At 37.5% G+C, this 16,317-nt stretch overlaps 1 protein-coding gene across 22 annotated transcripts in view; it reads right to left on the bottom strand.

Moving 5' to 3' along the window:
- Nucleotides 1-16,317, bottom strand: part of DLG2 (discs large MAGUK scaffold protein 2) — a gene marked incomplete at both ends in the record, with an annotated part of 2,113,672 nt that overhangs the window by 64,706 nt on the left and 2,032,649 nt on the right. For all 22 annotated transcript variants that reach the window (XM_080704556.1, XM_080704554.1, XM_080704555.1 and 19 more), the window contains one exon: nt 7,166-7,241. In XM_080704556.1, the coding sequence (XP_080560682.1) occupies nt 7,166-7,241 (76 nt within the window). The remainder of the gene's footprint in view (nt 1-7,165; nt 7,242-16,317) is intronic.

Below are 16,317 nucleotides of genomic sequence, written 5' to 3'. Positions count from 1 at the left end.
TGGAAAGTTCCACAAATCAATGAGGCAGAACTAAGAGTTTTCCATGCCTGTTCTAGCTTGACTCAGGGAGATTTTTGTCATCTTGTCATCACAGCTTCATCTCAGCCTCACCCTCTCTCACAGGCAACATCTTAAAAGAAGCTGAAGGCTTGGAAAAGGCAGTAGACTATGATTAGGAACCACTGGGACAGATGTTCCAGGTTGATCATCCTTTCTGATTTCTTTACCAACAGTTTTCTATTTTCTTGCCTACTGCTATTTTGAGTTTACATTTTCAGAATCTAACATGCAGAACACTGGGTTAGGTTTCTCAAACCTCTCTTACTGTTCAACCTGTCCTCTTACCTCCAAACTGTCCTTCCCATAGCTGCCAAGTTAACCCCTCTGAAACCTGCTTGTGATTATTCCCTTCCCTTTGTTCTAAGAAGGGTGCACCGAGTAGCTCCATGTGTCGGGTGGACACCATGCTAGGTGCCGAGGGCACAAACATGAGGGAGTTCAGATCTTTGCCTAGGGGACCTCACAGTGCAGTGGTGTATGGACAGTGATACAGGTGCATTCAGGGTGTGTACTCAAAGAAAAGCACTGGGTCTAGTTTGGTCATAACCTTTAAAGTACTTCATTGTCAGCTAGGCATGGTGGTGCATACCTGTAATCCCAGTACTTGGGAGGCTGAGACAGGGAAGATACAGGTTTGAGGCTGTTCTCAGCAACTTAGCAGGTATAACTTAGAGGTAAAATGTCCCTGGGTTCTATCCCCAGTACCACAAGAAAGAAAAAAAAAGTTTGTTGTTGTCTATAGGATAAAGTACAAGTTTCCTTGAATTTTAAGATATCAGAACTGACTTGAGCCTAACTTTCTAGTTTTGAGTACTTTTATTTTCCTTTGTAAAATCTTCCTTGAAATGAAAGGAAACTGTGCTTAATTTCCTACCTACCCCGTATCAGGCTCCCACTCCTACCTTGTTCCCACATCTTACCTATTTTATTAATATTTTAAGGCCACAACCATAATTCAAATTCCCTCAGCTTCCAGACCAGAATTTCTTTTTTCTTTGACCTTAAAGGCAAGTTCTCTGTGTATCTTGTTTGGTATTATGACTTCCTTCCTGTAGGGACTCGTTTTCTCTCCCAGAATACCCGCAGGATACCTCCAGGCCAGCAACCATGACTTACTCACATTTATAATTCACTGAATTCAATTTGCTTCTTTATTATTCTCAAAATGTGCAAGAGTAATATGCTGTGGTAAACAGATAATGTGTTTTGAAATTAATCAGACATGAGTTCAGATTCCTTTACCTCTTTAAGCCTTAGTCTATAAAGAGGAAGTAAATGATTTCCTTTGAAGTTTTGTTCAAGTCATTAAGGAATATATGTAAACTGACTTGAGTTTTTACAATTGATACTTGTCCTATACTTCAAATAGCATTTATTATTTTGTTATGTCCCAGCCCAATGATAAATATTGCTAGTTACTTATTTATATCCTATCTTACTTTGGAAGAAAGGACTTACAATGCAGAAAGGACAGTCTCAAACACAAACACACATGTGTATACATGCACATACACACATACTAATTGCACATTGCTGAAATTGTGAGGATACTGATAATTTTTTCATTCTATTACATATATATCACTTCCTTTAATTATAGGAATTTTAAATTAAAAAACAAATTTTGGTATAAATCCCAAATCATTGATTTTTCAACGTAGATCAGGTTGACTTTGAAGATTATATAATTTAGTTGACCGCTTAATCAGTAACAGAATGGCTGGTTAGGAAAGTAATGAAAAAGTGAAAAGAACAATAAAGGAAATTAAGGGTGATTAAGTGTTCACCAAAGGGTGGTTTGAATGGAGACTCATTAGGAACTTCACATCTCCAGAGCCCTTCCCACCAGGGCTGATCTGCACTGAGATCTGGAGAGAAGAGATGGGTATTAAAGAGGCTCATCCAAAGAGACGGTCATTTGCAACTGAGGGGTCTAGGTGGGCTGCAGTTATCCAGGCTCTTGGCATAGTAGCATGTCTGTCTCTGCATATAACACAAACTTTGTGAAGATGCATGGAGTCGATAAAAGCCTGGCCATTTCATCTCTAGAAAATGCCATTTCATTCTCTAGAAAATTTCCAATGGAGAGTCTCAGGCCTCTTTACTCTCAAAATTTAATAAGCTCCATATTTCCTTCCACCTTTCATACAAGGTTCTGGTCTTCCTCGTTAGCCCCATTTGTTACAACTCCTACCATAACCATCATGCACTATTGAACCTGACTTTCTAAACCCCACTCCAGCAAATCTGCGAATTCCATGATCACATACATGCTTTTCCGTAGATCTACAACCAACTCCTACTCAAACTTCAAGATCCTGCTCAAATATCAACTCTTCTTCCAAACCTTCTCTTTTACCCAAGGCCTAATTAATACAGTGTGAAATAATGGAAAGGGTGGACAGGTTTGCTGTCAAAATGATCTGGATTCAAATCTGACTTTTGTACCTATTAACTATGTTATCTTAGACAAGTCACTTAATCTTCCTGAGGCTCAGTCTACTAATTTTGAAGTGCAGTGTCAATTCCCTAAATTTATGTTAAAACAACACAGCAATGATGTTGTATTACTGTTGTTTGCCTGCCTATATTTATCTTGGTGAGCTTATTAAGAGGAGAAGCCTTATCTTTTTGTTTGCTACCCTATGAGGCATCTGTCATAGTGCTGGTGTTCTGAAGAACTCAATGTTGTTTTAATCTGTGGAAAGAACTAGAAAAGTAAATCAAGCACCAATAGGCTGATTGAAGTCCAGGTCTTCTATGAAGTGCTCTCTGGTCATTCCTGTGCCCATTAATCTGAATTCTCTTAGCTCTTATACACACTACTAGTATGGTTCTTGCACCAGCCTGCTCTACAGGTAGTATGAGATTCCAAGGTTCCTTCAGAGCAACAACCATGTCTTTTGGTCAGGTACAATAGCCATGAAGAACCAAGGATACCTCACAATTCTCTGAAAGTGCTAGCTAATGATAAAGTTGTTTAAAATACTCCATTCTTCCTGGATGCAGTGGTACACAGCTATAATCTTAGTACTTGGGAGGCTGAGACAAGAGAATCTCAGGTTCAAGGCCAGCTTCATCAATTTAGTGAGACCCTCAGCAACTTAGCAAGATCCTGTTTCAAAATGAAAAAATAAAAAGGGCTGGGGGTGTAACTTGGAGGTAGAGTGCCCGTGGATTCCATTCCCAGTGCCCCCATTCCAATACCCATCATCTTTCACATTCTGAATTATTTTTCTTCTCAGTTTATTCTGAATTTACCCCAAGGCCTCTTCAATAGTGACTTACTTCTGTAGTATTCACCCTTGGCTCAAAGTGAGCGACATTTTGTGACCCTACTTTCTCAATTCTTCACATACGTAGGGCCTGGCTCCTTTCCTCAGTGCACTTTTTCTGTTCTATTCCTGGACAAATCTTCTCATTAATGCACTGTTTTCATGGGGATTGGGAAAACATTGGTTTTATTACCAACATGAGTAAATCTCATGGCAGATTATTGATGGAAACCACTTTAAAAATTATTGAATTTGGGGACTGCAAATAGAGAACATTAATCGATGTTGTATTAGAGATGACTAATCAATCGCAGCAATTTATTCTGTTGATGTCATATATGACTCCCGAATCCTTTTTAACATATTACTCCAGGTAAACTTTCAATTCCTCAGTCAACATAGGAAATGAAATTTTCTTTGACATTCCCAATGTAATGCAAAGCTGTTATTTTGCTTATAAGGCCCAAAGAGCAATAGTGACTCAGCAATAAAGTAAATGAATTGATGAACCTCGGTTATTGATCCTCCTGACTTTTGGTTGCATGTTTCGCTTCCCATATGATTATTCTTCTCTTTCAGTAGCTATTCAAGACCTAGAATTCACATTCCATCTAAAGGTAGATTCCTAATGGTACTTAACATATACAAATAAAAAGCATATCACACATGTCTTAGCTTTACCAAAAAGATATCTGGACTCTCATTGATATTTAACTCTTGGAGAGAAAGGTCTATGCTTTATTTTTGTTTCTTGTGCAAGTTCTAACCCTGTATCTGATACATGATAGGCCTTCAATATGAATTTTCAGAAATATATCAACCACAGGAGATCTAGCCTTAAATTCACACCAGGAATCACTAGAAAATTTTACCATTTCGTATTTAAGTAGTGTTTGTTTAAAAGCACTCTATGTCATATGCCCTCATAATTTTTAAGAGCAATACTTATGTTTAAATAATTTCTATTTCACCTAAGTATTTCAGGGAAAGTAAGTTATTATACTAATGACTGGGTGTCCCAGTGATACTTCTACTTAAAATATAAGAGCAGCCTTGTGGTTTGGGTCTCAAAAGCTTTGAGAAATATCTTTCTTCTGCTGTTTTTTTTTTAACTTTTATTGGTGTATTATAGTCATACATCTTAATGGGATAAAAGATGGTGGAGACATACATGCACACATCATCCAATAAGCCTTTACTCAATTCCTGCCCTATTCCCTGCCTTCACTCAATTCCTGCCCTATTCCCTGCCTTTACTCAATTCCTGCCCTATTCCCTGCCCGTCCCTCCTTCCCATGCTTGGCTTAGTGATTGACTTTAATATGTTTGTTTAAGTACATCATGTGCTTGAGAGATATTCCCTCTTTCCCCCTTCCATCCACTCAGGTCAGCTTACTTGCTCATCTATAGAATCTCCTTCTTTATCTAGACTTCCTCCTGTTGCCCATTTCTCCCCAGCTTTCACATATTAGCGAAAGCATCTGATTTCTTATGTTTTGTGACTGACTAATCTCACTTAGCATAATCTCTTTCTGTTTTTGATGGTGATACTTATTGTCCTTAATTTGTACTTCTCTGTGATCCTCACAAGCCACAAGTGTTAGGGGAGAAAGGGAAAGGAAAAAACACAAAGAAAAAAAAGAATAGCAAGAGAGAGAGGTGGAGAGAGTTATTTTATAATACAACATATAAATACTATTATTGCCCATTCAAAGTTAGATTTATAAATCTGTGAAAGCTATAACTAATATCGTACTTAATGGCAAAAGACTAAATTCCTTCCTCTTAAGGTCAGGAGTAAGACAAAGATGGTGGCTCTTGCCACTTTTATCTAATAGTGTATAGTGAGTTTTAGTCAAGAAAAGTATGCAAGAAAAAGAAATAAAGATTATCTCTACTGAAAGAAAGAATTTTTCTCTTTTTTATATGATACAATCTTGGGTATAAGAAATTCTTAGGAATTCCGTGAAAATCTGATACAATTAATAAGCATGTTTATGAAGATTGTAGAACATAAGATCAATAGAAATAATTATTGTGTTTCTATACATTTGCAATGAATAACCTAAAAATAAAATTAAGAAAATAATTTACATGTAAAGGAATGAAATTGAAATCTTATTACTATCCATATACAAAAACTAACTCAAATTAGATCAAATACCTAAATGTTAAAAAAAAAACTATAAAACTTAGAAGAAAATATAGCATAAATCTTCATGAACTTGGGTTAGACAATGCTTCTTAGATGGGACATCAAGAACATAAGTAACGAAACAAAAATTAGGTAAATTGGATATTATCAAAATTAAAAACCTTTGCATTTCAAAGGACACTCTCAAAGGAGTAAAAAGACAATTCCGATAATGGGAGAAATGAAAACATTTACCTTATGAAGATTTAATAACCAAAATGCATGAAGTACTTCTATAGCTCAGCAGCAACAACAACAAAATACCAATTTAAAAATAGGCAAAGGATCTGAATAGACATATCTTGAAGAAGATATAGTAAAAATGACCACTAAACACTTGAAAGATCCTCAATATCTACCATTAGAAGGAAATATAAAATCAAAACCACAACAAAATACTATTTCATATCAACTAAAATGGCTTTAACAACAACAATAATTACGACAATGACTACTACAACTACTACTACTACAAAAAAACCCCTATGTAATAATAAGTGTTTTGGAAAATCTCATACATTGCTGGTAGACATGTGAAATGGTGCCACCACCTTGGAAAACAGCCTGACACTTCTTCAAAATGTTAAGTATAGAGTTATCATATTGCAGAGACTAGGTATTTTATTCTGGTATAAATGAAAATAAAAACATGTTCACATAAAAACTTGTACACAAATGTTCATAACAGCATTATTCATAATTGCTAAAAATTTGAAACAATCTGAATGTTCAGAAATGTATATATTACTTGTAGTACATCCGTACAATGAAATATCATATGGCAATAAGAAGAAATGAAGTACTTATACATGCAACAACATAAATGTAACTTGAAAACATTGTGTAAAGTGGAATAAGCAGTCACAAAAGACCATATAATGTAGAATACCATTTAGATGAAATATTTATTGGCACATTTATACACACAGAAAGTAGATTAGTGGTTGCCTATGGCTGGATGAGGAAGGGAGGTTGAGGGAAAGGGGAAGTGACTGTTAATTGATACAGGATTTCCTTATGGAGTGATAAAATGCTCTGAAACAGATTGTAGTGATGGTTGAACACTGAATTTAAGTGAGTGAGCTGTGTGCTATGTGAATTATATCTGGGTAAAGCTGTTATTAAAAAGATGCACACGTGTGAGTATTTTAATTTTGGCGATTTTACTGTTGATGATTCTCTTTCCTATGTCTGTCACAACAATCCACATATCCACTTAAATGATCCATGTGCATATTTTCATGCCCATTGTCTTAACTTCAGAACATGTAACAAACTAGATCTATTTTCTGGTGAGCTGATGCTGTTTGTGAAAGCCAACATTTTAGAATGTAAATTCAAAAGAGAAAAACAGAGAAATGAAAATGCCTACACTGTGTTTTCTTCTCCCGTGTAGTCACTGTCTAACTTTTATAAACATAATATCTGCAGGCCACTAGGTTTGCCCCCAGTACTCAATATATTTGCAATAAATCCATTCTATTAGATATGACATTATGATCTTTGGAATAAATTTCTAACATGCTTTACTGTCTGGTAGCTCCATAATTTGTTTGCTGCTGAAGGTCTAAGTGCAAATTATTATCAAATCCATGGTAACTGAGAGTACTTCATGTTTGCATCATTTTGTACCTACCCCTTTTGAGTCAATCACTCCAGGCTTTGCATTAAACTTCACTGTCTTCAATCGGGCACGTTCTTTTCTTTCCACCCTAAAGAAAATAGAAAATAAAGAGTCTATCAAAAGATAAGTCAATTTAGATTAAGTACTTTAGTAGGTAAAGAACACCTCTTCCTTATCCTTACATCTGAAAATGTGTTCTAGAATATTTCTCTTCCTTTGATCCTTATAAAAAGTCTTGTTATCGTCTCTAAATTTCTAATACATCCATTGAAATGTTTGTGCTACAAGTACCAAGAATCATAGTGTTTAGAAGGAACAGAAGGAGAAATAATAATATCTGTTATTTAAATACCTAAATCAATTAAAAATATTTTTAAGAAATTCTAATCTGTAGAGACAAATACCTAAAGTAGAGATGAAATTAATGTCTCCTCCCCTTTTAACCTTCTTTCTTTTTCCTTCCCTTCCATTTACAAACATTAAAGTATTTAGCTTACTCGATAACCAAACATGTTATATGTACTCTGAAATTTTCCTCCAAGAAGCCTAATGCCCTCTCCTATCATCTCTGCAGAGTTGCCATTTGATGTACTACTTTATTCATTAAACACTTATTGAGTGTCTAATATGCATCAAGTGAGAAGCGAAAGAATAAAGAAAAAAATTAAAATCACAACTGCAATGAACTAATAACAATGTGCCCTGGGCAAAAACAGAGGTATAAAGAAAGACTAATAATCTTCTGTAATAAGACTAACATACCACATCATATGTACATGTATGTCTGTATCACTTTGAATCTTACCGTGATGTATAATTATATTATACTAATAACAGTATATTAAAATAAAAAAGATGATTCATATCAGTGTGGGTGAATTTATCTCATTGGAGGATAAAAAAACATTGAAATGGACTTTTTAGAGGAAGTGTCAATTTAACTGAGGTTGAAGATTGAGAGCAAGCTTGTCTATAGGAAAAGTCCAGGGGCAATTCCCAAACAGGAGGAACAAGAATCCCGGGACCCGAGGATACGAGCCAGCTAGAAGGTTGCAGGAAGCTGTGGTGTCAGGCTATGTGGGTTGGGGACATAGGGATGTTGCAGTGAGGCTAATGAAATGGCTGGACCCCTTATAAAAGATATGAATCCACCTCAAGGACTTGGCTTTTCTCCTTGGGGAATCCTCATGCATTATTAGGTGCCATAAAACCAGAAAGTAATAGAATAAAATTAGTATTTTATATAAATAATCCTGGTATAGATGGAAGACAGACTGGAGAAGGGAAGGAACAGAAGACCAAGGGGCCATCTTAGAAGCACTTGACATAGTCTAGGAAAGAGATGGTGATAAATGATAATGAGGTGGTGGACAGGGAAGGGCTTGAGAAATATCAGGAAAATAAATTGGTTGGACTTCTATTTGAAGGCCAGGATTAAAAAAAGAGGAAAAGAGGGATTTAAATATTTCCCTGATTTTTGTGAGTCTTTCTAGCTACACATGATCCTTTTTCCAAACTACACTGACCCTTAATTTATGTTAATATTATTTCTTGATTTCCCCATTTATTTTTGCATTTCATATACAAAATCATATGTTCCTTGAGCTCCAGATCATATATTACTTAATAGTCTATTATAACATGCCCTCAATAAATATTTGTTCAACAAAAATATTTGAGGCATTGTTCTAACATACTTTTTTCTTTAGATGTAGGTAAGTTTTTAATTTTTTTGTGCTTTTGTTGGTGCATTATGGTCTCACATCATAATGTAAATCATGTTGACCATGATATATATGCACACACTTTTGGTGCCTCCTCTCCCAATTTCCCTCCATACCAATACAGAGTACCCAGATAGGTAGGTTTAATTTTATCTTTTTTTTTTCCCTTGGGGGAGAGAGAGAGAGACCCAAATCTATAAAGACTTGATGGTTTATGAACTCTAAGCTATTCATAGATCAATAATTAACAGCATACTCCTTTCTGAGAGCTCTTTTGTGTTTCTAACTGAAATGCAGTGAAGATCAGGGTTTCTATAGTTACAGAATGAAGCCTCCGAATACATTTATTTCAGTGTGAGAGTAGAATATTTGAGTGGAAAGAGCTGAACAAAAAATTTCAAATCTAACCTCAGATATTAAATCAATATGTTCCACTGAGAGTTTCTCCTTGCATCCAACACAACATTTGGGAAGAGAGGGAGAAAGACTTCAGATAAGCTAAACTTCCAAAAGGAAAGATGCTCACTGAGAAAAGGCTGGCGCTGAGCTTCATCATCTTTACTCAGTTTTAATCCAAGTGCAAATGATAATTCATACTCATCTTTTTAAGTTCTGCCAAAATGACTGGTACAGCCCTAACTTTATCTGGCTTTTCCGCATTAACTAGGCTAATGATGGGAGCTGCTAGTTCATTTGATGTTGCTAAAATGACTGTATCTCATTGAGAATGCATGCTTATTTGATCAGAGTATGCAAATAAATTCTGCATAAATCTGCAGAACTCACACAGGTCCAAAACATACATAATCAAAGATTGAATTCAGGATTCAAACCTAAGAACTACTTGGCCATAGTATTCCATCTTCCTTACCTGTAGTTTCTAAGCTTATCATTTTCAGGCTTTCTTTAAAATGTCCATATTGAACTAAATTTAGTCGTTTATCACTTAAATTTTAAAAAGTTTGTGAAAGGCCAGTCATGGTGGTGTGTGCCTGTGGTCTTAGTATTTCGGAGGCAGAGACAGGAGGCTATAAGGATAGCTGGTTTAAAGATAGTCTCAGCAACTTAGTGAGACCCTGTTTAAAAATAAAGAATAAAACAGGACTGGCAATCTCTTTCAGAGGTATAATGCTCCTGGGTTCAAACCCAGTACCAAAAAAAAAAAAAAAAAAAAAAACCCCAAAAACAAAAAAACAAAAAGACAAAATAAAGAGGTTTGCAAAGAATATTTAGTCAAAAACATACACACAGATGCATACATGCACATTTCCCTAGTACTCCAAAGATTTCTTACTAATCTTCAAATGGGTAATAGAAAAAGAAAAATCCATTTTTGAAGGCTATGTCAAGGTGACATAGTTTTGGATTACTCATGAAGGAAGTTAGAAAATTTTGCTTCTTATTTGGGAGAGAAGTTTCAGTAGTGCTGATGATGCACGTGGCAGCTGAAATTTTAACATGTAGGTATTAATGAATGCCCTTCACATTTACACCATCTCATTTGGTCCCTATATGACATAACACAATGATATAGGTATTATCCATTTTATTGTTGGGGAAGCTGAGACTTGAAGTTTGCCAGACTAGAAAGTGGTAGAAACAACACAGACCTGCATCCTTGGACAGATGACTTCAGTGTCTATTCACAGCCACTCAGTTTGGGAACACAGCATACAAAGCTTCCATGATTGACTTACCCAGTGGAAATTCTCAACAGACATGAGGTCCTGGGTGGGCCATTCACAGTTCCAAGGCTCACACATACCCTTATCAGTCTAAGGTGAGTTTTTCAGAAATGATAACTACCTCCTTCCTGTGAATCCCCTTGCCCAAATGTTCTGAATTATAAAAGCCACAACCATGGTATACATTCACAAACATAGCAAAGTCAATTAGTAAGCCAAACATGAGAAGGAAGAAGGGACAAAGAAGGGGAAAAAGGTGGGAATTGGGGAAGGGCTAAATGAGTGATATGTGCAACTATGCCTCTACCATCTTGTACCCCATTAAGATGTATGATTACAATGCAGAGGAAAGCTAGCAATAACTGAGTAGCACCTTGCCAAATAAAGTTCAAAATAGATTTGCTTTGAGCACCAAAATCAGCTGAGCTACATGCCCATTGGCAACATTACATCACACTATCATCAAATTGGTTTCCCTCCTGGGCACACCAGCAACTGGGGCTGTGCTTTCCCACCACAGAGGCCTTTCTTGATGGCCTTTGAGGGCTTTCGGCAGACCTCTATCCTGGGTCACAGTATCTGTGGTTTATGTCTTTTCTCTCACCTGTCCTGCCCTCACCTCCTTTAGCTCTTCCTATGATGTATGTGGCTAATTTCCTGCTGAAATGAGAGGTAAGGATAGAAACAGAGTCTCAAATAATGTGATGTTCTTTTCTTTGGCACCAAAAGCTAAAATCTGGTAAAAGAAAAATAGCCATCATTTAGTGTATACTAAGTAATAGAAGCTATACTAAGCACTGACCCTGTTGTATTTATAATTCACTCCATAGCCCAGAAATTTACATGGAGCAAGGTACACAGTAAGTGCTTAGTTTACATCTTTGTTGAATGAATGAATAAATAAACTCTCAAGGAGGCCATTAGTTCTTGACTTCGAATGTGAAAACTAAGGCTGAGAGAGTTTAAATGATTTGCAGTGTGATCAGTTTTCCATATGAAGTTGTTTACTATTTCACAATTTTTTCTCTTAGCAAAAATCTAGGTAAAAGTTTAGCATCACCTTCTCAATTGTTTTGCTGAGTAAGATTTCCTTTGGTAAGAACAGATACTAAGGTCCAAAGGACTTTATTTAAAGACATGGTGTGGAAATAAGCTTGGTGGAGCATGTCTGTAATTCTAGTACTTGGGAAGCTGAGACGGGAGGATGTCAGGTTCGAGGACAGCCTCAGCAATTTAGCAAGAGCCTCAACAACCTCGCGAGACCCTGTTTAAAAACAAAAATTTTAAAAAGGGCTGGGAGTATAGCTCAGAAGTAGAATGTCCTTGGGTTCAATTTTAAGTACCAAAAAAAAAAAAAAGGTGTGGTCACCTCTATGGAGGGACCCAAATACGATGAGAGTAACGTCTCTCCTTTCCCTTTGCCATTTGGGCTCAAGCAATTAATTAGATTATTTAAGCAGAAATAATTCTTCCATCCCAGTCTTGTCATGAAAATATTAAAAGCATACACTGGATGGCAAAATTTGAGCAATCACTTCTGACACCCAGCATCCCCAGATAGCACCACATGGCCATGCTGTAATGAGCCCGACTGGCTCCCTTTCCCTCTCTTCGTCTCCCATCTGGCATTTTAAAGTTCCAGCCAACCACATAATTGGGTCAGGCTTGGAGCACGGCATAGTGGGAGCATGATTCTTCCCTGCGAGTTCCTTTGCCCATGTTGCACAAGCCTCGTCAGAGGGAGAGCTGGAAAGGCACCCACGTTAGTGGCCACAGGCTGCTTGGGAGGGCAAGGTGAGCAGACCCTTACATAACAGTAGACACAAGCTGTCATCTGAAAGCACAGGTGACCAGTCACCATGGAAGGATGAATGGCCACCCACTCAGATTAAGAGATGGTGCCATGAATCCTGGTTGGGATACTCAAGCTAACCTCATTGATAATAACCTTATTCTATGCTAAGAGCCCAGGTTGTGAAATCACACAAGTTGAATTTAGATTCTGTGTCTGTGCTGACCGGGTCTGTGACTTAGGGTAACCATTAGGCCCTTTAGGAACTCAGTTTTCATATTGGTAGGGTTAGAATACTAGCTGAGATTTTAAAAACTTCGGATAAAAGAGGAGCAGCTCCAGTACTGAGTGATGAAGGTGAAAGTTCAAACAATAATACAATCATATAAAAAAACTATTAATACTATAAATATAACATCATTAACCTGGGCACTCTATATTGGGAGGAGAGAAGGGAAATGGAGGGGGAAGGGCAAAAAGCACAATCTAAATGTACACCACTTTCAATATGTTCCACTTATAAAAAAACATATCAAAGTCAATCAGGAAGCCAAGCATGGGTAGGAGGGAGGGGGAGGGAAGGGGGTAGGGGCAGATTGGGTAATGTGTGCAGGTATATCTCCACAAGTTTTTTTTTTTTTTATCCCATTCAGATGTATGACTACAATGCACCAATAAAAATTAAAAAAAAAACTATTAATACTAATCTCAACTGGGCATGGTGGTACATGCCTGTAATCCCAGTACTTGGGAGGCTGAGGCAGGGGGATTGCAGGTTTGAGGCCATTTTCAGAATTGTAATGAGACTCTCAAGCAACTTAGGGAGACCCTGTTTCAAAAACCAAAACAAACAAAGGGCTGGGGGTATAGATCAGAGGTAGAATGCCCCGGGTTTAATTCCCAGTTCTACAAAACAAAACAAAACCAAAAACAATCTCAGTGACATGTACAGTAAGGGGAGAGAGTGGAGTGAGATCTGGAAGAAAACACACCGAGTTCTGTGTGGTAGAAAGCCGTCTGGTCTTGCTACCAGAGAGGCCTGGATCCAGCTAGTGGCTTCCTGTGCATCCTGGGGCAAGTTACTTGACTTCCCTGACCATCAGTTTCCATATAGAACTTTTATGAAGATTAAGTTGACATCATGCATTTCAAGGCATCTGGTTCAAAACACAGGGTTACAGTGCGAATGTCCCCACCAATATTCACACTGAAATTTAATCATCACCGTGGTTATTAAGAGGTGGGGCAAGGTGAAACCTTTAAGGGCTGATTGGGTCACAAGGACCCTGACTCAATGAACGGATTACTGGGTTATCATAAGAGTAGGTCTGTTGTAAAAGCCAGCGTGGTCCTATCTCTCCTACATGCCCCTCTCACCATGCGATGTCCCACAAAGTCTCATGATTCTGCAGAGACCCTGCATCCAAGAAGACATTCACCAGAACTGGTCCCTCAACCTTGGACTTCCAGCTTCCAGACCATGACCCAAATAAATCTCTATACTTTATAAATGACCTAGTCTCTGGTATTCAGCTATAGCCACAAAAACAGACTGTGACATATCCATGCTGTGATGAGGCAGAATTCACCCCTGCCTTTACTTCCCCTGGTATCTCTGCAGCAGAGCCCTCATTACTGTAGGTATGAAGTGACTGGCACAGTTACATGGACGCTGGGCTCCAGGCAGCCACATCCCAGTATCACCTGGCACATCAACACTTCTCAGGTAATGCTGGTGAACTTGAATGTTGTTAGCAGTCATGTTTGTTTCCATGGGAGGCAGGATTACATATAGCTTCAGAGCAACTCTGTAGCTTGTATTGAAACTCCAGATCTGACACTTAATGGACAGGCAATTTTAGGCAAATTAACTAGCCTTTTTGTGCCTCAACTTTCTCATTTGTAAAATGGGGATAATAGAAGCCAAGTGTGGTGGTGTACGCTTGTAATCCCAGCATTTGGAAGGCTAGACAGGAGGATCGTGGTTTGTGGACAGCCTCAGATATTTAGTGAGGCTCTTTGCAACTCAGTGAGACCCTGTTTTTAAAAAATATAAATAATAAAATAATAGGGCGGGAGTGTAGGAAGAATGCCTCTGGGTTCCATCCCCAGTTCCACCAAAAAAAGGGGATAATAAGAGCATCACGATCCTAGGTTACAATGAAATTTAAATAAGCTTATAATCATAAGGGCTTAAAAGATGGTATCTAGCATGCTACAAGAGTATTTTATTAAATAAATTTATTCACAATCTTAAAAAAAGGATGGCGGATGATGACATTGTTAGTATTTGTTGTCTTATACTTTCTTGGGTTGAGTAAATGGCAAACATCTTTGTAAATGATAAAGACATATACTGATACTGAACATTATGAAATATTTTCAGATCAGCTCTGCTAGATGAACTCAGGAGATAGGCTAAAAAGGAATTAAAAATCAGGTGTAGTGGTACATTCTTGTAATCTCAGTACTTGGGGAAGCTGAGACAGGAAGATTTCGGGTTTGAGGACAGCATTAACAGCATAGCGAGACTCTCAACAACCTAGGCACACTCTGTTTCAAAGCAAAAAACTTAAGGAGACTGGGGATGTACCCTGGAGGTAGAATGCACCTGGGTTTGGTTCAATCCCTAGTACCCCCTCACACACAAAAGGGATCAGGAATTTTTAAAAAACCACCAATCTAAAACATTTATTTAGATTTTAATTTGCTTTAAGATTTGTATATGAAGACTCTAGGGTAGGACTGTGATTCCTGCTTTCTTCTTTATACTTTTCTCAAAGTTCCCAATAATAAAAATGACTTTTTTTTTGAAATAATGAAAAACCTAAGGAGAAAATTTGACAGAAATTCACTTAAAGCTATACATTTTGTGTAAAATAGACATAAACACATATCAAAATAAATAAAATGAATGTATTGGATTTTATAAGAATATATATTTTATATAAAATAAAATAAAATAATTTACTTGTTATGTGAGAATACCACGATCTTCATGAAATAGACTGAAAATAAATAACAATATCGAAGACACTAAGTGAACTCCAGGCCCACTGTAGAATGGTTGCTAGGATGGCTTCATCCACAATATGAGAGAAAGAGCCAATTTAAGAACGATTACCAGCAGTAGGTGGACAATTTTCCAAAAGAAACAGCAGTGAGAATGTTCCTCAGGGGAAATGAGGAGCAACTGAGCCCATGAACGACTTTCACAATAACTGGTTAGAATCACAGAAGCTCAGGCCTGACAACCATACAGTGTTTGACTATCCCTTCCGAAGCTGGAATCCTTCTTCTCTTCCCCAGTTGTCCTGGCCATCTCTAAGCAGCTCCAACAAGTACAAGGATTTCTATAAACTGAGCTGAGATGGATGCCTGGCACTGCTCTCTCTCCCCTACCCCATTTCTATCCCTAAGATCCTTCCTCCTTCTAGAGCAGAACTTCTAGGATAATTAAGATGAATTCAGCCAAGTGATGCAGAATGCAGGCTGTCCTGGCATTTTTATATTTGAAGTAGATGAAAATGGAGGAACAGAGCATAAAAAAACCAGTGTTGAGAACCACTGATTGAATATATCTAACCTTTCAGAAAATACTACATGCCATGGTATAATGTCAGGAGATAGGCCTATAGTGGGGTTTTTTGTTGTTTGAGTGTGTGTGTGTGTGTGTGTACACATGTGTTTGTGTGTGCATGTGTGTGTATGCATATGTGTGTGTGTGTGTGTGTGTGTGTGTGTGTGTGTGTGTTTAGTTCCTACAGAGTGAACTCAGGGGAAATCTACCTCCAAGCTATACCCCCATCCCTATGTTCAATTTTTTATTTTGAAACAGGATCCCACTAAATTGTAGAAGGCCTTGCTAAATTTTTGAGGCTAACCATGAAACTGCAACCCTTCTGTTTCAGCCTCCCAAGTACTGGGATTTTAGGCATGTGCCACACAACACCTGGCTGGCTT

The sequence above is a fragment of the Muscardinus avellanarius genome (genome assembly GCF_963383645.1).
Source record: "Muscardinus avellanarius genome assembly, chromosome: 1".
In the NCBI taxonomy this organism is placed as follows: Eukaryota; Metazoa; Chordata; class Mammalia; order Rodentia; family Gliridae; genus Muscardinus; species Muscardinus avellanarius.
Note: the sequence above shows the minus strand (reverse complement) of the source record. Positions and strands in the feature narration are given on the sequence as shown.